Source organism: Symphalangus syndactylus, chromosome 2 (assembly GCF_028878055.3).
Source record: "Symphalangus syndactylus isolate Jambi chromosome 2, NHGRI_mSymSyn1-v2.1_pri, whole genome shotgun sequence".
NCBI lineage: Eukaryota > Metazoa > Chordata > Mammalia > Primates > Hylobatidae > Symphalangus > Symphalangus syndactylus.
Window position 1 is genome coordinate 120160018 of NC_072424.2, and position 27208 is coordinate 120187225.

Genomic DNA, 27208 nt, shown 5'->3' on the forward strand with positions numbered 1-27208 from the left:
ATAGATTTTTACTAGAATAGTTATACTAAAATGATGTTTTATTATAGAACTATTCTTGATGTACTGAATATTAAAATATATTCAAACAGTTTTTCATATGAAACCAGTATTAAAAAGTATTTTTGAGGAGAAATACTTCTTTCTCAAATTAGTTTCACAATGGCTATTATATTAGCATAGGGCTAAATCTATTGTATTATGTAATAATTTTGCATGTATCATGGATTAGGTGAATACATTTTTATTTTGAATTTATTGCACATCTATTACAATAATAGTACTTGCTATTTATTGCTGTGGTACTGGCACTGCTCTGTGCTTTGGACATATTAACTTATTTAATTCTTATTAACTGTATATGCAATAGGTGCCATTGTTGCCCATTTTACAGATAAGACAAAGGTAGAGAGAGATGAAGTAACATACCCAGGGTCACATGGCCACTACCCAGAAGAGCTGGAGTAGGAAACTCCATGGTCTGCCTTCTACTACTCAAAAACTAGCTTATATGCCTGGATACCTTAAATATCCACTTTGTTTGACTTTTCACTAGACTCCCTCCCCTTAATAGAATTATTTTTGTATTTGTTCCTAAAACAGCCTGATGATGGCAGAAAAAATAGGAGGATATAGAGTATCTGAAAGGGAGATGGCAGTACAGAAATGTTTGGAAAGAGTGAAAAGTAATCATTAATGAAAAGAAGAACTATTATTTATGTTTAGAAATCATTTGAAAAGTAGCATTTTTGAAAATATTAATGTATAAACAAAGCCTTCCTGAAACCAGTTATTTCCTTAATTAGGTAGTTGGGGTTTTTAAATTATTAATTTCTTAGTTTCAGGATTAAAAAATACTTATCAACTTCGCTGGCTGTAACTCAAAAGTTTAGGTGTAAGATCCAATCATAACTAGAGATGAAATGAGTAGAATTTCTTATTATTATTACTGATATCAGGCAATTGGTAATGGGCTGATGACAGAGGATGGATGAGTAAGAGGGGAGGGATGGGGCAAATGGTAGGTAAAACGTTAACTAGTAGAAAGCGATGGAGGGCTTGATGTTTTGCATCACATTAGTCTGTGTTCTGAAGTTAACAGGTTTATCTTTCTTGTTATGTTTTGTCCTAGTTGCCGTGTCCTTAAGGAATCAAAAAGTCATTTTACCCCAGACATCAGATGCTTACCAGGTATCTGTTGCAAAAAGCGTCTCCATTCCAGAGCTCAGTGCTTTCACACTCTGCTTTGAAGCAACCAAAGTTGGCCATGAAGACAATGATTGGACAGCTTTCTCCTACTCAAATGCATCCTTCACACAATTGCTTAGTTTTGGAAAGGCCAAGAATGGCTACTTTCTATCCATTTCTGATTCAAAATGTTTGCTGAACAATGCATTACCTGTCAAGGAAAAAGAAGACATTTTTGCAGAAAGCTTTGAGCAGCTTTGCCTTGTTTGGAATAATTCTTTGGGGTCTATTGGTGTAAATTTCAAAAGAAACTATGAAACAGTTCCATGTGATTCTACCCTTAGTAAAGTTATTCCTGGGAATGGGAAATTGTTGTTGGGCTCCAGTCAAAATGAAATTGTCTCTCTAAAAGGGGACATTTATAACTTTCGACTTTGGAATTTTACCATGAATGCCAAAATCCTCTCCAACCTCAGCTGTAATGTGAAGGGGAATGTAGTCGACTGGCAAAATGACTTCTGGAATATCCCAAACCTAGCTCTGAAAGCTGAAGGCAACCTAAGCTGTGGTGAGTTTGTAGCGTATTGCTTTTTTTTTTTTTTTTAGCATTATTCTATGAATATGATTGTCAACAAGGAATTATACATACACACAAATGTATGTGTATGTATATTCACACCTATAGACATATATATATATGTTGTCACTAAAAAGCTCTTTTAATTTTTAAAATGTCATCTGTTCAGCTCTTATAGCACACATTTGATTATAAGCCATGCATGCTCCATCAAGACATTTGGTTTTACCATTCTTAAGTTTTCCCTATGTCATAAAATATCACAGAGTTTATCACTAATATAACAACAGTTATAATTGTGGAGTCTCAAATAGAAATGTTAACACTAGGCTTGAAACAAAAGAAATTAATAAGTAAGTTATTGTTATTTTTTTTTGAGACAGAGTCTCACTGTGTTGCCCAGGCTGGAGTGCAGTGGGGCGATCTTGGCTCACTGCAAACTCTACCTCCTGGGTTCAAGAAATTCTCATGCCTTAGCCTCCCAAGTATCTGGGACCACAGGCGTGCACCACCACACCTGGCTAATTTTTGTATTTTTTTTAAATAGAGATGGGGTTTCATCATGTTGGCTAGGCTGGTCTCGAACTCCTGATCTCAAGTGGTCCACCCACCTCAGCCTCCCAAAGTGTTGGGATTACAGGCGTGAGCCACCCTGCCTGGCCAGTTACTGTTTTTTTTTGTTTTTTTTTTTGAGACAGAGTCTCGCTCTGCTGCCCAGGCTGGAGTGCAGTGGCGTGAGATCTCAGCTCACTGCAAACTCCGCCTCCCAGGTTCACGCCATTCTCCTGCCTCAGCCTCTCAAGAAGCTGGGACTACAGGTGCCCACCACCATGCCCGGCTAATTTTTTGTATTTTTAGTAGCGATGGGGTTTCACTGTGTTAGCCAGGATGGTCTTGATCTCCTGACCTCGTGATCGGCCCACCTCGGCCTCCCAAAATTTTAGGATTACAGGCGTGAGCCACCATGCCCAACCCAGTTACTGTTTTTAATCACAAAGGTGATACAGTTATAAACTGATCTTTATCATCCTGGAATTAAATTTCAATTGAATGACTTAAATAAACAACCATCACCTAAGAGAATAGTATTTACTCAGCCAGTATTAAATATCAAAACTGTCCATTTTATAGAAAATCTTAATCAGGAATTATCCATTTTTTCTTTGAACATTTTTCTCCATTTTTTTAAAAATGAGGATTTATAGTTTGTTTCAAGTACTGTGCTCTCTCTGGTTCTTTGTGAGACTGTAAATGTGCTATTATTGGAAGTAGCTAAATGCAGAATATTTTGAGAAATAATTCTGTGTGATAAAAATTGTATTAAAATGGATCTCCACCTAATATTCTCCATTTACAAAAGTTAATTCTGGAAGGCTTTATTTTATTATAGGACTGATTCAAACACAAAAAGTAGAAGTTTTATTATCAACTTTAAATGTCGTATGACTAAATCTAAGGCAGTGACAATATATACATTTTAGTCACAGACATAACTCTCAATTAAAAAGAAGAAGAAGGAGCCTAGTATTCAAAAGTAATTTGTATATGACTTTGGAAGGAAGTTTACTGGGAATTTGTTCCCACACTTTGAGCAAAGTAGCACCCTTTTGATGACTCAAGGCCACCCCCCAATTTCTCAGACCCATGCCTGCCCTTCTGGCCTGAGAACTCCTGTTACCCACCTGTTCGTGTGGTCCATGGCACTCCTACAGGTGGTGGAAAGGCTATGAAGTGATGTCATTTGAAAGATATTTCCTTGCAGGATGTTGGAAAGTAGATAAACACAACCCTGTTCCACAAGGGAACTGCAGAGCTTTATAAGAGCTGGTGGTGTTCCCTAAGATCTTCTCTCATTGTTAGGATAGCTAGAAAAGACCTTCAGGGACTCCTTGAGAAGTCTTTTGTCAGAGAAGAAATTGAGAAAGTCAGGTGTGTATGTTTGCTATGGGACAGTGAAGAATAAGGAGAGGGAATGGTGTGCTTCCTACATTCTGGGTGACTGTCTTTAATTCAGGGGTCTCTTTTCACCATATACTGGGACATTATTAAAAAGTCATAATATAGACCATTCTAATATTTGCCTTTTTATGGGACAATATGTTGAAGATGTCAGCAACCAAAACAAATATGGCTATGTTAATAATTGCTAATACTTAAATTATATTTAAATTGAACACACATTTTGTACTAAATGTCATTTTAAGCACTTAACACATATTGATTGATTACCTACACCATAGATCCCATGTTACGGGTTCTGTAATTGACCCTATTTTGCAAATAAGGAAGCTGAGGCACATGGAGATTAACTAACTTTTCCAGGGTCACTTAATTAGTAAGTGGCCAAGCCAGGATTGGAACTTGGAAAGTTTGGTATTAGAGCTGTGCTCTTCTAACCAGTATAAATTAGACTGTCATTCATTATAAACAGGATTAGATATGAGATTTAGTACCAGGATAGGCAAGCTCATTCTTGCCCAGGGGAGAAGTATGAAGGTCCAAGAGCTATCTCTCTGGCCAGCAGTGCATTCTGTGAGAAAACACTAGGTTTGTAGTGTGTTAACATATTTGTTTCAAACAAACAATATTTGTTTCCCACAATACTTCCTGGATACCTAACTGTGAAAAAGTATGATTCAGTTTTACAGGGATTCCTAAGCTTCTCTAAGAATTTCTCTAGACCAGAGTTGACAAATTAGGAGGGCCTGTAACAGGCCATGCATTTTTGTTAACTTGTTTGTTTAGAGACAGGGTTTCACTCTGTCCCCCAGGGTGGACTATAGTGACGCCATCAGAGATCACTATAACCTTGAACTTCTGGGCTCAAGTCATCCTCCTACTTCAGCTCTCCTGAGTAGGTAGGACATCAGGTGTGCACCACCATGCCCAGCTAATTTTTTAAAAAATTTATTGTAGAGATGAGGTCTCACCGTGTTGTCAAGGCTGGTCTTGAACTCCTGGCCCCATGTGATCCTCCCTCCTCAGCCTCCCAAAGTGGGTGGGATTACAGGCATGAGGGATTGTACCCAGCACACATGTTTTTTTAATACTTGTTTTTTTTTTTTTTTTTTTTTTTTTTTTTTTTGTTTGGGGTCTTACTATGTTGCCCAGACTGGCCTTAAACTCCTGGGCTAAAGCAATCTTCTGATCTCAGCCTTCTGAGTAGCTGGGACTAAGCTCCCTTGTTCTTATAAATAAAGTTTCATTGAAACACAGCCATGCCCATTAGTTTATATATTGTCTTTCTCTGCCTCTGTGCTACAATGGCTGTGTTAATTGATTGTGATCAATACAGTATAGTCCGCCATCCTAAAATGTTTACAATCTAGCCCTTTAGGAGAACATTTGCCAACCCCTGAAACTAGTCTAAAGAACTATAAGAGTCCACTTTGCTGAACCACATACTTTGAACAGCACTAGAAAAGACCTGTTAGAGCTCCTCAGCCAGGGAAAACAAACCAATCACCCACAGGCTAGTTTAGCCCTAAGACATGGGTGGTGGTGGTAGCATTTATTTGTTCCTGTTCATTTACATTTGTTTCACACAGTGCTTTTAACTGGTGAATTATTTCTGATATTAAACTATTAGATTTCACATAAAAATGAAGTTTTGGATTTTTCTGGTAAACAGAATACACTAGGCTACTATAGTTGCATGGCTGACACAGCTGGAGCTAAATGGTGGCTGCTGCTTTCAAAGGGGCTTCCCAGTTTACTTCAGTCCTTAGCAACCCCTTATTCTTCCCACTCCGGCCCCCTTTTTGTCTTTAGATTGCCATCTGGCCCTGATAGGCTTTTAAATGGGAATGCTGATTTATGCCACTCCTTTTATACAGGCCAGGAAACTGAAGCTTAGACAAAAAAAAAGTGGCAGAGGCAGTTGGTGGGCTCTAACATGTGTCTCCTGTCTCCTTGTCTAGTATTTAGGTCTGGGAATACTCATTTAAAAAAATTATTTTAAATTATTTTAATTGATTGATAAAAACAATGTGTGTCTATGGTATACAACATGTTTTAATATAGGTATACATTGTGGAATGGCTAATTTGAGCTAATTAACTTTCATTGTTATCTCATGTACTTATTTTATTTGTAGACAGAACATTTAAAATCTCTCAGCAATTTTCAAGTATACAATCATTGTTATTAACAATAGTCATCATGTTGTACAATAGATTTCTTGAATGTATTTCTCCAGTCTAACTGAAATTTTCCATCCTTTGACCCATACATTCTCAACTCCTGTGCCCCATCTACCCGTGCCCTTGAAAACCACTCTTCTATTCTTTGCTTTTATGAGTTCAACCTTTTTAGTTTCCACATTTAAGTAAGATCATGCAGTTCTCATAATTTCTTAAACTCTGTCCCTGAGACACCTTTCCCAAGCCTTAAGATTATCGGAGTGCATCAAATACATACTCATGTACCTTAGTCATCTATAAGTTTTCAAAGTAATTTTGTCAAAAGGGTAGTGTGAACTTACGGAGTCAATATATTTGAGTCTTTTTAACTTTTATAGTGATCTTCTTGCCATTCCAAGATGACGTTAAACACTCACATTCCAGACATTCAGATGTCCTGGACTGTGTTTCAGGAGAAATGATGGGAGAGGGAATTTCCTGCTGCTTAATCATCAGCTTTGGGAGTTGAAGAGCCCAAGTCACTCATTAACTGACAGGAAATACCTGTAAACAGAGATTATATCAAGGCTTGTTAGCTAAGCAAATCTTTGATAAGTGTACCCTGTTAACATTTTAACCTTTCATTTTTTTTTCCAGAAAATGAAAGCATCTTGCTGTTTATGGTTATAATTTCCAACAAACTAATCAGTACAGTAACCAATGGGAGAATAGAAATTTATTTCTAACATTCCATTGAATGGACAATGTCTGCTAAGTATGAGCTTTTATTTCAGGATTAATTTGTGATGGAAAAATAAATAGATTTTGCAAAGGTATATTGGTAAATAAATTTTAATATGAAAGTAACATAGTAGAATTGAACTGACTCAATTCAACATTAAAATGTCCTGTCATTTTTTTCACATCTTAAACATCCTAGCCTTAATAAAATTGATATATTATTAATAAATACTCTAACAATTTTAGAATATGACTTTGTTTTCCTATACTTTTCTAAAAAATATTTGGGAAATGTACCTTAATTAGGAAATTTTCAGCAGATTTTTAAAAACATGGTTAAACCTGTCAATCCTTTTAAAAACGAAATACTTTATTTAGCAGTAAATCTTCTTCGTTTTATAGCATCTTCATTTTTCTTAGAACAATTTTATTAAACACATTCAGTTTTATGACCCTTATGGATAGATAAATTTTTAGTGGACTCTTTGATTATAGGTGCAAGTATTTATTTGCCTGTGTAATGATTCAAGTTTAGATACTGGCTAATGTCCGTCAATTTTCACAAAGAACAGACAGTGCCTTCTCTACAAGTTTTATTTATTTTACTGATTACTACTCTTTCCTGAGGGAGTGGTACAGTATAATGCAATGAATAGTCTAAGTTCAAACAAATTACATCTATTTTAACAAGCATTTATTAGGCACTTCCATTGGTTAGCTACTGTGGATGTAGAGATAAGACACACTTCATAAATACTTTATTGTTATTCTTTTCTGAAATTTCTGGATTTGTACTTACTTTTGTTTCCCTCTCTAGGATTTTTTACAGAGTTTGCTAAGGTTTCATCAACTCTTGAATTTTTACCATTTCATAATCATTACAGTTCTGTTCTTCATAGCTATAAAACTTAAATTCATTATTGGCTCCTCCCTTGCACTTCTAACAAATGATTGAATGTAATATTTTTAGATCACTAAATCATTTTTAAATAATAAAATTAAGATAAAATCACTTTATCTTTACAAAGGACTTTATACTTTGAGGATGCCCAAACTCTTTATGAACATAGATGACTAAAGCCACTTTAAATATATTTATTTATGAAAAGTTGAAAAATTCATCTTAGTAACAACTGCAAAGAAAAAAATGAAATGAATTACTGTTTTTATTTTTCTATTATTGCAACTTATTGTGAGGATTTGCTCCTCAGTTATTTGCAGTATTATTAAGTAGGCATGAGAGGAGCAGTGGGCTACACATCAGCCTTTTTTACCACAATTTGTGTAAATATTAATATAGAGTGACTCCTTTCAGTAGCATAATTTGGAAAGAACAACAGAGGAGAAGGATTAACAGCTTTAGAGCTTTTCCTCAACTGCCTGTTACCAGTGATTACACTTTTTTCAAGAAAACTTGGCTCTAAATTTTGCTGTTAATGTTGTAGAACTTTGCTTCTTAGTTCAGCTAGAACCCAGGTTCTTGTCACACAACTAGGAATTTAGGCACGCGGACACATTGAGGGGTGAGTAGAGCAGGACTTTATTGGGCAAAAAGGAAAAACAAAACAAAAACAACAACAAAAAGCTCAGCAAAGTGAGATGGAGGCCTGCTAACAGGCCCTCCACCTCACTGATTGATTCCCAGGTCCCCACAGGAGCTGGAGAGAGCAGGCTCCTCCCCTGCATAAGGCATGAATTCCCCGGAGCTCCACCCACCTCCCACAGTGCGCAAGTCGGGCTCCAGTCCGCTGTGGGCAGGCTCAGGCAAGGCCTGGGGAGGTTTCCTCATCTGCACAAAAGCATCTGATGTAAACACTTGTGAGGTGGGTGGGAGATTCTCCGGGGGCCCCTTTTTATCTGCCTAGACATTTGGCTTTCTCATTAATATTAAGTAAACACCTGAAAACACCTTTCTGGTAGCCTTGAAAATGAGTGAACACATACAGATCATATTCTAAAACCAATTGGTTGATGATAAAACATATCATTATCCAGGAGAGTGGATTGTTTGTTCTTCCTTAACAACCTCCTGATGTGTAAATCCATCAGCCAAAGAAAACTGATTGTGATATTGACTTTTTATGCAGATATGCTGAAAATGGAACTGGGTAGAAATAAAGTTTGTATACACTTTTGATATTTCATGTATTTGTTTATTTTGGTGTGTTGTAATGCAAGTTTTCATTTATCAATTTAATTTCCTTTTAATTAAATTAGTCACTTGTATTTATATCATTTTTACTTAAAAATATTCCAGTTTGTTTTTTATTGTTATATTGGGTCATATTAAAATAGTGTTTATTGAGTATTTAAAGCAATGTCAATTTGCTAAACCAGAAGTTCCCCAGAAGGAACAGCTAACTAAAATACTGAGAAGTAAGTGTTGCAGTTTCCCATAAAAGAATGCTACATATTGAAATTTACACTTGTGACTGTGCGATGAAACTGATGAAATGTTCAAGAAAATTGTTAAATATCTTGCTCTAAATCATAGCTCTTCTGATTTTCTTTTCTTATTTTTACCTCTAAGCTCTTTAACATACTAGTGGGAATGTAGTTTGCCTAAAAACTGCTTTCCCACAACACTGAGCCCTTATCTCCCTTTGTCTTCCAGAGATACTGTATCAATGCCAGAAGTGGCCTAAGAAGCCCTTGACTGCCAACATTGTGTGTAATATGAGAACCACAGGAACTCCCTCCAGGGTCTCCTCTGTTGCATGCTACAGAGGCTGAGATTTCATTAGTCTCTGAACTTTAAAGGCTTTTTAGTTTGCGGAAGTCCCTTACAAAATATAAGTACCTACAAAAGGGAGGTCCTACAAAAAGTGGGCATACAGTAAATGTGATGCAAGGGAATAATGGGCAAAAAGCATTCAAGACAAAATTCCACCTCAGTCCTGCCTTAACTTCTGCCTCCTCGAATGTTCTTTTTTCATCGTGCATTTGCTTAAGTTTTCAATCTTTAAAACTCCCCCTTCCTCTCTCTGCTTCCTTTCACAGCCAAGCTTCCTCTTCTTGCATTCACTCGTCAGACCTTGGCAGTCTAGATTTCATCATTCCCACACAACTCAAACTATTTTCTATAGAGGTACTACCAAAATCCCAAGTCAAAGTTAAAGGTCTTCTCATTCTTTATCGTTCCTGGCCTTTCTGGTATTCTTGATATTGCCATATCCTGCATTAAACTTTCTTATCTTAAATTATGTAAAACCACCTCTGTAAAAGCTGTTTTTACCTTTGTAAGTCTGTAGCTCTTTTTCTTATATCTGATGCTTAAATATAGAAATATCTGTGGTTCCATCCTGTTTCCTTCTGAAATCTACAGTCTATCTCCAGTGATCCCAAACACTGTATAGCTTCTGATTTCCTGGCTACACCTCTTACAAAAACACTTTTGCGTCTAGGTGTCACACAGGCACCTCAGTTTCTGTTACTGGACTTAGTGTTTACCCTACCCCACCTAAGTCTGCTCTTCTTCTATTATTTCCCATCTCCTTTTATATGTACCAGTTTTTCAAGTTGGAAATTAGCAAAACGTCCTCTATTCTTCCTTTTTTCCTCTGTCTTTAATTAGTTGCTAAATGTTACGCATTCTGTCTTTAAATTTCTTGTATCTGTATCTATCTCTTTCTGTCGATCCTTATTACTTATGATATCAAGGCTGAATTATTAGTAGTAGTCCTGCTTCTGTTTCCCTTCTGTTGGTTGTAGAATCTAAATGATTGTTTTCAAATGAAATATAATTTACTTGCCTACCTCCTCCTTATTTTCCCTCACTGCCTTTAAGAAAGAGTTCGCAGGCCAGGCGCAGTGGCTCACGCCTGTAATCCCAGCACTTTGGGAGGCTGAGGCAGGCGGATCACGAAGTCAGGAGATCGAGACCATCCTGGCTAACACGGTGAAACCCTGTCTCTACTAAAAATACAAAAAATCAGCCGGGCGTGGTGGCAGGCGCTTGTAGTTCCAGCTACTCGGGAGGCTGAGGCAGGAGAATGGCGGGAACCCGGGAGGCAGAGTTTGCAGTGAGCCGAGATTGCACCACTGCACTCCAGCCTGGGCGACAGAGCGAGACTCCGTCTCAAAAAAAAAAAAAGAGTTCACAATGTTAATTCACCTCGTGAACCCAAAATATCTCAGACAGGTTTCAATTAGTTTAGAAAGTTTATTTTTCCGAAGTTAAGGACACACCCGTGACACAGCCTCAGGGGGTCCTGATGACATGTGCCCAAGATGGTCAGGGTACAGCTTGCTTTTATATGTTTTAGGGACACAATACATCAACCAATACACGTAAGATTTACATTGGCTCAATCTGGAGAAGGGTGGGACAACTCGAAGTAGTAGGGAGAGGGCTTCCAGGTCATAGGTAGATTTAAAATTTTTCTGATTGACGATTGAGTTATTATCAGTAGAAAGGAATGTCTGGGTTAAATAAAGGATTGTGGATACCAAGATTTTGTCATGCAGATGAAGCCTTCAGGTAACAGGCTTCACAGAGGATAGATTGTAAATGTTTCATATCAGACTTAGGGTCTGTGTTGATGTTAGTGCTGAAGGGGTGTAATGAGGCATGTCCAACCCTCTCTTCCATCATGGCAACTCGATTTTCAGGTTAACTCTGGAGGGACCTTGGCCAAGAGAAGGAGTCCATTTAGATGGTTGTGGGGGGCCCTAGAAGTTCATTTTTGGTTTACAACCTTGAGTGCTCACCACTCAAGGTTCCAGTGTGTGGAATTAACCACTGGAAAAAAGACAGAGGGTTCTAGTGCTCATGGTGTTGATATTTTCCAAAGCCTTACAGCAGCTATCCGTTGTTTGTGTATCTGATCGTCCTTATCAGTTTTTACTTTAGCAATGCCCAGTGACTTGGGTGCACAGACCATTTCAGTGCCTCCTTGGTATTTGTTTTAGAAATTCTGTCTGCCAGTAAAATACCCATCTCTACTCTCTTACACCTGGCTCTCTCACAGCCTCCTGTGCCTCATGGGCCTTCTTCTTTGAAATGGATTTTCTGTTCACTTTTCTTACCAAGCTGTTGTCACATCCTCCTTTGGGCCACTGCCACCTTCGGAGCACTTCCCTAATAGCACTTAGAACTGTGACGCCATCTCCCTTTCATGCCTCCCTGAGAGCAGCGACTTAGCTTAAAGCATCATTCTGGCCTCTGTACCTCACATAATGTAGGCGATAAGTAAATGTTTGTTGAATGAATGTGTAAAGGTCTGTGACAAGAGCTTCTTGCCAGTCAGTGTCATGTCATAGCCTGCCTGTAAGATCAGGCCTTTCTGAAGTATCATGATTCCTTCCTTGGGCCAAGTGCCCTGAGGTATCAAGGATGAAGAAACCATGCCTCTGGAGAGACTGTTAAACTGTTAGGTTATTTTCTGCTTATGCATACTGTTTACCTAGTTACGTATCTTTTGTTAGCTCATGCACGAGCTGTGCCCTCACATTCCCACAGGAAAGTTTTGAAATGTTTATTAGAATAAAATCACTATTATATAAATGTCCCTTAAAATTAAATATATCGTGCATATGATATATATGTGTATATATATGTATGTGTATACACACATATACATATATATTTGTATTTTTGTATGTTTGTGATACAATATGCTTTGTTATAAGCTTAGCCAATTTTTCTCAGACTCAAGCTGTTGGAAAAAGTCTGTTAATTGTCAGAGGGAGATTTAGTGCAACAATGAAAATCTACTTCTACTAAAAAATCAGCTCAAAACTCGTTTCCTGCTGAGGATGAGTTAGTAAAAGCTTGAAATAAAAAGACACAGAGACTGAATTGAAGTCACAGAAACATATTTCTGGAATTACAAATAGCATATGCTAGGATGTATGAACCAAAACTGCATTTTATGGGTAATTCATAATATCTAACTTCACTTTTGAAACTTATTCTTGTTGTTTGTATTATTTATTTGTATGAATTCCCACCCAAACTCTTAAAATTTATTATACAAAAAAGCCCTGAACTTTTTGCACAAACTTTAAGGGGCAGTGGCACTGCTTTTCTTTTCATGTGTGATGACTGATAAGTTGAGTTAAAGATTTTGATGACAATTTCAATACTTTGGTTTTACATTTGAGAAAATTAAGTCACAGTGACCTAAAGAGACTTTCTTGATATCAAAGAATTACTGGTGGACTCTTCTAGGGCTGCTTCTATTACATCAACCGTATGATTTTTCTGGATAATATCACTAAATCATAAGTCAAACTTACATATTCTCTTTGTATTGATCAAGGTTCCTACCTGATCCCGCTCCCGGCAGCAGAACTGGCCAGCTGTGCAGACCTGGGGACCCTCTGTCAAGGTAGGGAGCCCACACCGTGCTCTGGAATCTCTTTGCTTTCTACTTGCAATTTTGGATAATGTAGTTGTCATGGTTTTGATTTGTATCTGAATTTTCACTTGGAAAGCCAGAAAACAGCAAAACAGAAGAATTTCTGCATGTGTTTTAGTTGTGTGGGTGCACAGTAAGTACGGCGTGGAGAAAGAATGCATTCACACCATGGGTAACCACAATTCCACAAAGCTCTGAATTTTAAAAATGTGAATTTATATCCTATTAAATATGGATTGGTTTCATTTTTCCCCCATGTCTTCTCAAGAATATACTGGACTTTCAAAAAGTCCAGCATAAATACAGTGGTACAATACTTTGAAGAAGTATTCATATCTATAAAATAAAGAGGGAAATTAATTTGACTATTCAGTTAACCTTAAGATAAGGCCATAAGGCAATTTATGATGACAAGATAACTTAAATCTTAAGATTAAAATGGTTATAGTGAACTAATGTTAATGTAACTGTGTTAATTATTATGATGCTTAATATATCATGGTCAGTATTTCAGTTATATGTTATGTACTAAATAGCTGCATGCTAAATAATACATAATTAAAGTTATACAAGTTTTAAAATAATAAAAATATTTTGCTTTATTTTATCGTTGCTCTTCCTAATTATCCGTGACCCTTTTCATCTATTTATTCTATTAAATACTTCTGTAATGAAGTAGCATGTTCTATGTACCACATTAAGAATCACAGCCATGCCTTTTGTAAAAGCTGGATCTCTTATTAAGAAGATCATAGCACAAAAGTGACAGGGGTTAGAAGTGAGATTGAAGAAATAAAAACCTAAGCTCTCGTCTATGGTTCCAGTGTGAGAGTAGGGCAGGCAGGAGGTGGGGTGGGGTAACTCATTATTATCTTTGTTTTCCTTTTGGAGACATTATTTCTTTGATGTTATTATTAATCAACACCCTATGGAAATTAAGTCATCAAGTAGTTTTTTTTTCCATGATCTCCGTGTAGTTTTCAAATTGTTATATGAAATTAAAAAATCTATAATTCTGTTTAGTTCATCTGAAGTTTAAAAAAAAGTTATTTTTATTTTTAAAAGTCTTCTCACCTGGGACATCTGACATAATACTTTGAAAATGTCTCCCTTATAAAGCTTGCCCTGTGAAATACTTTTTATCTATCAATGTTTAGTAAACTTGTTGGAATCTTTAAATGATTAACTTAGTCTATGCATTTCATTTGTCTTTTTCTTTACATTCATCTTAAGAAGAAGTACATTTTTCTTCTGAGATTTTCTCTAGTCTCAGTGTATTAGGCAAACTTAGTTTAGATAACTTTCCAGCTGCAGATTCGTACAGGCTGCTTTCTATAACTTTTTCTTTTGACAGACTCAGGAAACCAAGTTCTAGAAGGGTTTAGTGTTTTACTGTGTGATTGCCAGCTTGTTAATGGAGATTAGGTCTAGAATCTAGAATCAAAATGTCCTTTCTCTCATCACTTTGTGCTTGCTCCAGACCCTTGTGTATTATAGCATCAAAGGCCATGTGTACTGATTCTTAATGTGCCATAGAAAGCATTGCTTCATTTTATACATTGCAACCTTGGAGTCTTTTGTATTTCAAAATGGTTTCCATTCTTCCCCTATATATTTTAATGCATTAATTATAGATTGCTTATCCAAATTAACTGTCATGTGCTCTTTGCAAAATTACATCTTTCTCATCTTTATTACCAGCTACTGTAAACTCTCCTAGTACTACACCACCCACTGTCACCACTAACATGCCTGTTACTAACAGAATCGATAAACAAAGGAATGGTAAGAAATCATTACCTTTTATATTTTTAGTATGTCTAACATAAAAAATATGTATTATTCCAACAAAGTTTCTGTTAATTGGAATCAATTGATACATTTGTAGGTTTATAAGACTAGTAAAATTAATAAAGAGCACTTAACTCTGTTGAGTTCCTCATTCTTATGACCAGTGGAATGAGTACGTTTCCAGTACTCCTCTTTTGCGCTTTTAGCCAAAATTTTTTTCAAAGGAAGTTTTAGGGGAAAGGTATTTAATTAGAAGGCATTAATGTGCATCATAATAGAGATCAGAGAAAAACGCATTTCGATAGTATTTTATCAGATTATTTTCTGCAGGAAACAAGTTTTAAAGGATTTTATAAATTTCAAAAAACTAAGTAATTTTAATAATTTAATTTCTCACTTAAGTGAACTTTATGTTCATATATTTGTGACATTTAAATCAATTTCCATAGTAATACTTTGCTTTCTGTTTTTATTTGCTGAAGAATAATAGAATGTGATTATATATCAACTAAAACAAATCAATTTTTGAATGACAGTTAAAGTCACTTCAAATACTTCTTGATTTTTTCTCCAAATATACTTTTCTATTATTTATAATTTGCAAATACAGCAGTGTACGGTAAGAAATAAACAGAGGAAAAGTCAGATGAGTAGAATTCTTTAACCTGTTCCAGATGAACGACATACATGGCCTTTTGGTAATTCACAGTGAGCAATTTCAGTTTCTTCTAATAAAAGAGAAATTCCAATCAGGTGACCACACCATTGCTTTGAATACAGTAATATTCTCAAATATGAAGCATTAGAAACAAAGGAATTTTCTAAACTCCAATCATTTAGCTTATGAGGCCAAGACATCTGTAATATATCACCAGGGACCCAAAACCCTGAGAAAAGAAACCCACATAGTTCATTTTTTTCTTGGCTTCAGAGGTTACATCAATTTCCTCTGTAGGATATTTAAATTGGAACTATGGAATATTTTACATGAAATGTAGATATAAATTTCATTAGGGTTATAAAGACATTGATTCAGGGAGTGTTTATGGTTATTCTGGTAGTTACACCAAGGAGATTTATGACGGAGCAAAAATTCCAGCAACCCCCAAGAAAGCAACAGCAGCTGAAATTTCCAGTGCATATTTCACATGGACGCTAGCCAGTAGATGGAAATATTATAATTCTAACTAAGTATTTCACTCTTTGTATGAACATACAAAGAGCCTCTGTGGTATTCTCCCTCCAGGATTGACACATCCTCTACTGCCCAAGAACATTTATACGGTGCTTCAGAGTCCTTGACTTGGTGTAGTGGAGCTGTATTCACTCAATCATGTCATTTCTGACATTCTTGAAGAAAGCCTTGTTTAGGCCATCTCTCTCTGCGTCATAACATTCATTAGAGTTTTAACAAAGCAAGCAGATGTTAGAATCAGTTAAAATGGTCTGTCTTGGCCACATTAATGAAAAAAATCTAATTCAGATAATTCTTAATCAAAATGTCATCTTAGCGTTTAAAAATATTCAGGTCATTATATGACAGAAATATTCTCAAAATTGTGTACTCAAATTTGTGTACCATCTTAACAATTTTTACCATGTCTCTGAACCACCTATACTATTTAATATGATTTTTTTCCTTAATTGACTCACTTTTTAACGTAAACATTTGTGTTTACTTCGGTAAATCTATTTCACGATTGTAAAGTGAAACCAGTCCTACTTGTTATAACACAGATGTAAAAAGTGAATATAAATATAATGTAAACAATGTTTTAAAATTCTCCCTGTATCCTATTGCCTTCTCACGTCCTAGGGCCTGAAGCCTTCATTATCTTTTTAAAAAGGAAGACTAACAAAGTATTAGAGACAGACTATATTAAGATTTTTTTCTTTGATGTAATCAAATTTGAAATAATTGAAAAGAGAATTACTTTTTCACCTTATGAATAAATGCTATTTAATGTCATGTCCTGGATTATCATCATTGATATAATATTAACAATTTCTTATTCTTTGGGAAACAGAGAGTAAACATTCTCAGGCTTACATTCTGATATATTAGAGAATCCTATTTTATTTACTATAAGAAAGATTGGCACAACTGTCAAATCTATCATCTAATTTGTCCAGTCCTTTTAACTCTTGGCTATCAAAATTTTACTGAGTTAATCAATAACAATATTGCATTGTGGGGAGAGGAGAGGGATTGAGTTTGCTTGATAATCAGATATATTTATCACAGTATATCAATAGAATTTGTTTTCCTGGCTTTTGTGAAATGTTCCTGTTTTTCTGTATAAAGTTATTTTTGTTGTTTGCAATAGGACTTTTATCTGATACCTCAAATTACACTAAGTCCTCATTAATGTCATTGATAGGTTCTTGGAAATTGTAACTTTGAGTAAAGTTACATGTAATGAAACCAATCTTACCATAGGCTGATTGATATAAACAAGAGTTAAGTTCCTACAGCATATTTCTGGTCACAGAAACATCATCAAACTTCCAAATAAAGACTGAAACACTTCTAATATTTTCTAATATTAAACATTGTAGTTAATATGAGCTGTACATACATTTAAGAAACATTAGTGAAAACAAGTAAGATAATTGATTGCCCAGTTTTGGGTGAGCCAGTGAGTGACTGCAGTCTTAGTGGCGGTGATGGGTTAAATCAAGAAACAAATGTTTGCACAGTGAAAATTGTGAGGAGCACCTCCTGCCACCAAGCAGTTCCAAAACAGTCACCAATATGGGGGTTCGCCGAGTGCTTTCATACTGTATCATTTATTGTCGTGCATTTATATGATTATCTTATACTTCATGAGGTTTTGTTTTACAATAATTTGTAGCCATTCATTCATTGACTTTCCAACCTGCTTATTCCATCCAGTTCAGGGTAGCGGGTGGCTAGAGCCATCCAGGCAACTCAGGGCGGCAGGCAGGAACTAGTCCTGCCCAGGACTCCATCCCATGGCAGGGCACACTCACACACACACACACACACACCCACACCCACTCACACTGGGACCATGTAGACAGGCCAGTGAATCCAAGGTACACAGCTTTGGGATGTGGGAAGACACTGGAAGACCTGGAGAAACCCCATGCAGACAAGGGGAGAACATGCAGACCCTATGCAGACAGGGGACCTGGCCAGGCCTTGACTCTTCTCATCAACTTTGTAATGAAGCTCTGTTGAATGAAATGATGTTACTTGAGGACCTGCTGTGTACACTAAGAAAGTCTTTAAAGCTACTTTTCACAAACAGATATTTCAAGATGTGGATAATCTGGGGATTCCCACAAATAATGACCTTTTTTATGTTTTCCATTACATTCCCAAGAAAAGCTCTTGGACTAATTATTATTCCATTCCAAATCATATCTTCTCTGCTTCAAACATCACTAGTGCTACTGAATAGTAAGCTTTTGTGAGGTTGTCACAAGCAACCCAAGTAAGGAATTAACTCCATTAGTCTGTATTGTTCTGAAAACCTAGTTTACAAGTAAGTACAGATTGTAACACTGCTTCCAGTTTCTCACATACATTTAGCTATTTAAATAACAAATTCCTTCAAAGATCATTTGAATGGATCCATTACTCTAGCTTTTTATGACATATATCTTAAAGAAATTGTGTGTGTAGGAGCTGCAGGATGCCAGTCCTATTGTAAATGCCACTGTCATAATAGAGTTGCCTCATCACTAGTTCAAAGAAATAACCAGGTGTCTAGATTAGCGTTTGGTTTATATTTTAACATCTATTTTTTCAAATATGTATTTAGGCCTATCATTTCAAACCTGTATTTTACGTCCTTGAATATAGCATAGATAGAGCAGTGTCATTTCTGTATTCTCCAAGAAACTCTGAAAAAAGTATAAGAAGATAAAAAAGGGAAAGATTAATTGGAGAGAGACCTACAAAAAATAATATTGTTTTGGTACCACATTGGTAATGGCAGGCAGTGATTTCTGCTTGAAGTTCTACATGCTGAAAGAAGTATCTAAATGGAAAATGGATATATTCTTAAATCATTTTTCCCCAATTAATGTCTATAATGAATTCTTTGGGCCTGGATGTCATTATTAGGATAGTATATACATATTTTGAAGTCTCTGGAACACATGAAGATTTGTGAATAGCTTTTAAAACACCATGAGTGTTGTTAACATTTGTAAGAGAAGACAACTTTACTGCTATGGTAACATGGAAAATCCTGCATAAGTGTGTCTTAATTATGCATTTTCTCCAATGGCAATGTTGAAGCCAATTATTTTGCTGTAGTCCAAAACCCTTCTCATCAGCCCTTCAGTGGGCATATTTTTTTATGTTGCTTTGACAGTTCACTCTTGGACTTTTCTCATGGTTACTTGTTGACTGCACTATTCAAAAATTTTAAATAAGTATAACAAGTGGACTGGGGCAGGAAACAATGTTTAAAGAAAACATCTTAAATATTTGGATGCTTTCTTAAAAATTCAGAAATGTCAATGATTTTTAGAATTTTGCAATATTTTCCTTAGAGGGAACAAATACTACTCTTATAACAAAAGCATGCTTTAGGTTTCCATCTAGTGGTGGCTTTTCAGATACTCTGCTAGCATTGATAATACAGATGCTCCTCCACTTACGATGGGGTTTGCATTCCTATAAACCCATTGTTAAGTTGAAAATGCTGGAAAACATCAAAAGTCAAAAATACATTTAATACACCCAACTTGCTGAACATCACAGCTTGCTGAACCCACCTTAAACACGTTCAGAACACTTACCTTAGCCTACAGCTGGGCAAAATCATCTAACACAGAGTCTATTTTATAATAAAATGTTGAATATCTCATGTACTTTATTGAATGCTGAACTTAAAGTGAAAAGTGAAATGGTCATATGGGTACTAGAAGTACAGTTTCTACTGAATGCCTGTTGTTTTCCCATCATCGTAAAGTTGAATGATCTTGAACTATAAGTAGGGAACCTTCTGTATAGTCACAGAATATTATCAGGATCCTGAAATAACTCTTTGACTGTTGCAATTTTGAATTTCCTCCCAATCATTCAGAACATCTGTGATTTTATATGATGAGATCTACAGTGTAAAAGTTATCTTTATATGAAGTATTATTTGTTTTATATGTTCCTCCAAATATTTTTCATTCAGAACATTTTTTTAAAGGAATATAAAAGTCAAGATCATTAAAATACCCAAAGAATTTTAGAAGTTGAAATAGTCTGCATAAATTAAACTCACCTGTGCTTGGACTTGTGCCAGTTTTATATATTTATATTACTACATCCAGGGGCAGCAATTTATATTATTTAGCACAAGACTGATTCCTAATGGAAAGACATTTCTTTGGTAGTGGGGCTGGAATTTGCATTTTGGTGGATTTGGAAATTCCCGGAGGCAAACTTTTACATTTTTTTTCTACTGCCTCCCCACAATGTTTACTGTTTTCTTCAACATTGCTATAATTATGTATTTCTATATGTTGTGTGCCTATTCTACTTAAGACTTACCTAAACATAAGCATGAAGAAAGATGATCAACAAAGGAGACTCAAAAAATTTTCTTCTCTCTATAACCTACCATAATTTAAAAGGGTATTTTTCTCACTAGCTACTTTGACTAAAGCACCCATTTACAGCTATTTAGCAAATGCTTGCTGGTGAGTTTGATTTTTATTTTAAAAAATCAGTTTACTTTAAAGATTTCCCCCCACCCAAAAAGCAGAATCTTCTTTACAATAAGATTTTCTTTTTATTTTCTTTTTAAAGTGATTTAGTCCAATGAAAATTCTACCTGCAAATATTGTTTATTTTTTCCTCTACTTTGGTATAAATGAGCATATTTAAGAAATTTTGATGAAAAGTCTGGTGAAATGCAGCCTAATAGTTTCATAGAAGTGTTTTATTAAGCAGGGGAAAGAGAGGAAAAGGAGAGGAATTAGGGCAGTAAGTATGTGTATGCCTGTTCTACTTTTTCAAGTTAATTCTTCCACATGATCTTATTCAAGTTTTCACATCCCAAACTCTTTATCATTCTTTATAATGCACAGAAAGCATAATGCGTTGTTATAAGAAGTCAAACTATACATGAAAACAGTTAACACATTACAGACAGTAGATATAAGAAATCTATAGAATTAAAAATATGAAGAAACATATGCTAGTAATAAGAGTAAGCTAATTGATACCTATTTCTAAGAAGTTGGAAGGTCAATAAGCTTTTTTTTTTTTTTTGAAAATAGGAAAAACCTTTATTTTCTCAATTGCATAGAATATAATCAGAATTTTGAACTACAATATTACTCCCAAATATATGTGACATTAAATTTTGCCCACTTCTTTTACTCCCTGATAGGTAGCTAACAAGAGACAAAATTCACTCTGAAAAGCAAAGAGGGTGGGGCATCTCACAAAACAAGAGATTTAACATTGTATAATTTCTTGTGGTTACTATGTAGTTCTAAAGGGTAAATGGCTGTCTTATCCATTTGGACTGTTGTAACAAAATACTATAAACTGATAGATGGCTTATGAACAATAGAAAATTATTTCTCACAGTTTTGGAGGCTGGAAAAGTCTAAGATTAAGGTGCCAGCATATGTGGTGTCTGGTAAGAATCCACCTTTTTTTTTCACAGATTGCTGTCTTCTCCCTGTAACCTCATCTAGAAGAAAAGATGAGGGAGCTCTCTGGGGCCTCTTTTATAAGGAAACCAATTCCACCCCCTAAAAGTCTTACCCCCCAAAAGTCTCACCTCCAAATACTATCACAGTGGGGTTTAGGACATAAACATTCAGTCTATGACAATGCCGGAAGGTCAATAAGCTTAACATCAAAATATTTCAGAATTTTTTTTGCCTATGTAGAAGGTGTTTCTTTTAACTTATATTGTAAATTATGTGATTATGAATAAAACTATATGATTATGTAAGACTTACATGATCATAACTTTAAATTGTTTTATAATTATATAACTATAAACATATAATTAATGGACTAATCCTATTTCCAATGGGCAGATGGAATTATCTATAGAATATCCGTAGTGATTCAAAACATCCTTCGTCACCCTGAGGTAAAAGTACAGACCAAGGTGGCAGAATGGGTAAGTGAGCTTGTAACTTTTCTTTTTTTAAAAAATTCTTTAACTTCTGGGAATCTGGAAAAGACTGGTTAACTGAATCCACAGATCATACTGAAACACAGATGGTATTCATTAGAAATATATGAGTAGATATGTAATTGAGGTGTTGTCCTTATGCATAGGAAGAGAAGTACATTTGAATAAAGGATAAGAACTGAGCCTAATAGACTATCAGTGTCTTAAATAAGAAAAGTATCGCACAAATGGAAATAGATTTTGGAGGCAACAGGTGTCTATATTTCCTATTAGATCCATATATTTTCTGCTATATTTTTAAATAGATTATTTTTAAAAATTGTTTGAATGTTTGATCAAAACCAACAAGTATGAAAAGACGCATTATGAAAGTCTTTCACCCATCCTTGTGGCTCATCTGTGTGGAACCAACCAAATAACCAACAGCAAATAGGAAATCACTGTTCGTTTTCTCCACTTTTTTCCAGATGTCTTTGTGCACATGAAAGAAAATTAAACTATAGATTCTTATTTTCTTTCTTTTTTATATTAAAAGTAGTATGCTTTACATACCATTCTATACTGTACTTATTTTTATTGTTGCCAGATTTGCAACATTAGATAACTTCATGTTTTTTTTTTTGTTTTGAAAAAGCAATGCATAGTATTTCATTATGTGGCTGTTCAGTCATTTATTTAGCAGATCTTCTGTTGATGGACAGTTAGGCTGTAATTTATTTAACCAGTATCCTATTGATAAACATTTTGTAGTTTTCAATTTAAAAAATTTAACATTTTATTTTCTTCTTTTTCTTACAAATACAACACATGGATTTTTTCATTTTCTTCTTCACAATAACAGTCTCAATTTTATTTTCCATAGGTTTCTATTTTTTCTGTTATTTCATTTCCTACCTACAGCATACTGTGAGACTTTGTACTTCTTTTTATATATAATGCTGTTACAATTCAAACAATTTTTTTTGAATTGAGTCACTATACATTCTGAAATAAGAAAAATGGGTTTTCATATATATTTGGTGTTTGATAAACGTGTCTTTGGTAGCAAAAGAAAGTTTACACATTGAGAGGAAGTGGTAGCTACACACACACACACACACACACACACACACACACACATCTATATATATTTGAAAAATAACTGATAGAAAACAGTCTGGGATCTAGAACTAGAAATACCATTTGACCCAGCCATCCCATTACTGGGTATATACCCAAAGGACTATAAATCATGCTGCTATAAAGATACATGCACACGTATGTTTATTGCGGCACTATTCACAATAGCAAAGAGTTGGAACCAACCCAAATGTCCAACAACGATAGACTGGATTAAGAAAATGTGGCACATATACACCATGGAATACTATGCAGCAATAAAAAATGATGAGTTCATGTCCTTTGTAGGGACATGGATGAAACTGGAAAACATCATTCTCAGTAAACTATCGCAAGGACAAAAAACCAAACACTGCATGTTCTCACTCATAGGTGGGAATTGAACAATGAGAACTCATGGACACAGGAAGGGGAACATCACACTCGGGGGACTGTTGTGGGGTGGGGGGAGGGGGGAGGGACAGCATTAGGAGATATACCTAATGCTAAATGACGAGTTAATGGGTGCAGGAAATCAACATGGCACATGGATACATATGTAACAAACCTGCACATTTTGCACATGTACCCTAAAACCTAAAGTATAATAAAAAAATAAAAATAAATAAAAAGGAAAAAAAAAAAGAAAACAGTCTTCATTTTAAAGGCAGTACTCTTTAAAAAAAAGTTGACCATAGGTAACAATAGTAGGTAATTAACTCTGTTACAAAATTGGTGAGAAAGGTGAAATCCTCTGTTGAAATAAAAGAAAAATACTACTGTTGATTTTTGGGAATGCCACGTTGAGATTAGTAACTCATTCAAACACTAGGAGATGTTTAACCTTTCAATGGAGAGAGCAGGCTGCAGAAAGAGTATATTCTTTCTGTGTATCCCATTTTCTTTCCAGCGTTGTTCTTTTTGTTTAAAGTCAGAATGATTTCAGAAGATAAAATTCTTTATTTTCATTCTCAAATAAGCTACTGTTAGCGTATTTGTGCAAATAATGGGTAATGTTATTAATCTAAAATTAGCATTCACTAGAAAGTTTGTGCTAGATAAGGTATAAGCTTACATTTATATTTACTTCATGCATGGTTTTCGACATAGCTTTATTCTCATCTGCAGCTAAACTTTACTAGACGTTTTTGTTTAAAATGCAAGATACCAAAGCAGATACTTGATAACAGAGAAAATATAAATGGTGTACCTGTTTCAAATTATTATTTACAATTTTAAAATAATTTAACACTTTTTTTGCCAGGATTCCCTAAAACTTACATTCAGTTTTAGAAATGCTTAAAAGAAAGGCTAAGTGTGTATATGAAACAAGGCCTAAATCACTCTTCGGAGATGGTATGTAAATAGGAGGCTCTCATGTCAGTGAGGGAATCTCGTTTTGCGATTGTTTGGGAAACTGCATCATAGAAGCTTCTTTATATTGGAGGAATCCATTGCTTCATTAAAAACACTTATGCTGAGACCATAAAGACTGCTAAATATCCACATAATAAATACATAGTTCCAATAGTATTGAACTTATTTTATTTTTTTAATTTATATTGTTAATTTATAATTTTTCTTATTACTAATATTGTGAGATGGTAATTACTAGAAAAATGTTTTAGTGTACCTCAGTGTTTGTTAAATAAAGAATAGAGAAGGTATTTATTGCAAATCTTTAATACGAGGGCTAGAGAGGAAGTGATAGTTTTCCAAACAGGCAGACTTGGGTTCTAATCTAGCATCTGCTACTGCTTACTTGGGTGATCTTGGGCAAATCATTTCTTATCTCTGAAAGCTCAGTTTCTTTATATATAAGACTATGGGATATGTGGGAATAATACCTATTTCATTGGTTGTTGTGAGGATTGAAAGGAATAACATTTATCAAATTATTGGTATACAGTGATCCATTAATTGTTACAATGATCCATTAACTGTTCATTCCTCCAACTCTTTAGGATTTTCCCAGGGTCTTATCTCAGTAACAACTTATGTTTTAGGTAGAAACTTGAATTAGATATTTTTTAAAGGTATTAGCAAAACTCAGCCTTTTCCATTGTGTTTTCCAGCTCAATTCAACCTTCCAAAATTGGAACTACACGGTTTATGTCGTTAATATCAGGTAAGACAGAATAAATTATTTGATAAATTAAAAGTAGTGTCTAATTTAATGCTACTATTTGTCTCTCTGATTGTACCAAAATATACATACAGATACACACACATAGCTACCATATAGATAATCTTTCTAAAACAACTGTGTATTAGTTCATTGCACAAAAAACCTCCATGCTGCAGCGATGGTTTTAAACTGTTTTGATCATGTATTCCAGTTAATTCGTATTTGTTTTAAATCATGTTATAATGTGTCAAAAATTAAAATTGGATAATTAAATACAAATAGAAGTTGTTAGTTTCTTCTTATACCCTGGTGGATCACCTAGAGCACCCCCTAGTTGTGTGTACCCATTTCAAGACCACTTTTTTTTCCAGATCTAATGTCGTACATCGACAGTCTGATTGCAACCTAACTTTTCGAAATTATCCTTCACTGTATTTATATTTAAATCCTCCACTAATCTTCAGCAATTCGTATTGTCCATATATCCTCCTGTGTGCCTTGTTTTCATAGTTCTATACCTGAACTAGTTTTCTAAAGTGTATGTCATGACCCCTAAACATATATTCTGTGAAGATAAGAGATTTAGTAACACAGAAAAGGAGTCAAATTGTCATATAAGTTCAGGAAGTATGTTATTGTACAAACTGAAGCAGATTTTTTTTTCAGAACGTCTCAATTTCTTTAGTGTAATAATATGAATTGTGAATCTTCAAAACAGCAAAAGCACACAGTTGCCTAGCTTTATGAAAGAAGCTAGAACCTCAGGACACACACTTGGAAATATTGGCTTAGAATTCCCATTCTGTCTCTTTATTTCAGGTCCCCAAATTTTATTGTTGATGATGTGGTTGGTGAGGTGGATTAATGAATATATGTATTTGTGTTTTTAGTTTTCACCTGAGTGCTGGAGAGGACAAGATTAAAGTCAAGAGAAGCATTGAGAATGAGCCAAGGTAACAGGACAAAGTCTTATAAAGAGTGTAACATTCTTTCTCTTGCTCACCACTTTATCTGGTAGAGAAATGAAAACAATTAGATAGGAAAGAAAAACTTAATCACATAGCACAGTTATTTCTTTAGCACTACTGTACACTACTTTTTTCTTGTAGTATAAAACTGTAATATAACAGACTGGGTAGTAATGTATATCCATTGAAAAATAATTGAGAAATAGGGCATTTAAAATGGAAGGATTATTATTTTTAGTATTTCCAGTTTATTTATGATAACCCATTGCCTCTTACTTGAAATTGCAAAGGTACCTTCAAAGAAAATAGCTTTAAATAAAGTGTTTATATATGATAACATCTAATAATATGGATAATAGATGCCTAAATGTTTTCAGCATTTAAAGCTATTAGCTAATTTTCTGAAGTCTCCCTTTTAAAATTTATATCAGGATCATGCCTTAATCATGCACGTAATTTAATGGATATGTCCAGCATATATGACCAGTTGGCATGTAAGGACCAAATGTTTAGAGTACTGTAAAACAAAACAAAAAAACCCCTAAACTTCCAAATGGAATAAATTTAGTTGTATTTAGGTTATTCAGGTCATGTATTGCATCTCTGTAGATTTTTTTTCTTTTTTTGAGACAGAGTCTCACTTTGTCACCCAGGCTGGAGTGCAGTGGTGTGACCATCACTCACTGCAGCCTTGAACTCCTGAGCTCAAATGATCCTCCTGCCTTAGCCTTCTGGGTAGCTGGGACTACACACATGTGCTAGCATGCCTGGCTAATTTTTAAAATACTATTTTTGTAGAGACTGGGTCTCGCTATGTTGCTCAGGCTCATCTCAAACTCCTGGCCTCAAGTAATCCTCCTGTCTCAGCCCCCCAGAGTGCTGGGATTACATGTACAGGCATAAGATGTCATATCTGGCCTCCATAGAATTTTTTAAAAATTTGTTGTGAAGCAAAAGTTTCTATAAGTCTTGCTGGATCTCAATAGACTGAATTAAATCTTATGGATATACAGCCCTGATGATGGAGCTTGCTTCTTTTCAGGTGATATCTTCTTACTATGAGAAGGTAAAATTTCATATGAGAATTGACCAGAGAGCTTTTTT

The 27208-nt window shown here is 35.1% G+C and overlaps 1 protein-coding gene across 7 annotated transcripts in view; it reads left to right on the forward strand.

Moving 5' to 3' along the window:
- ADGRG6 (adhesion G protein-coupled receptor G6) overlaps positions 1-27208 on the forward strand; it is a 142897-nt gene that overhangs the window by 67081 nt on the left and 48608 nt on the right. For 5 of the 7 annotated variants that reach the window (XM_063622842.1, XM_055265808.2, XM_063622841.1 and 2 more), the window contains exons 4-9: positions 1130-1753; positions 12888-12956; positions 14688-14771; positions 21810-21895; positions 25084-25136; positions 26027-26089. In XM_063622842.1, coding sequence (XP_063478912.1) covers positions 1130-1753; positions 12888-12956; positions 14688-14771; positions 21810-21895; positions 25084-25136; positions 26027-26089 — 979 coding nt within the window. The remainder of the gene's footprint in view (positions 1-1129; positions 1754-12887; positions 12957-14687; positions 14772-21809; positions 21896-25083; positions 25137-26026; positions 26090-27208) is intronic. The other 2 variants (XM_055265832.2, XM_055265817.2) reach the window with 1 other exon arrangement.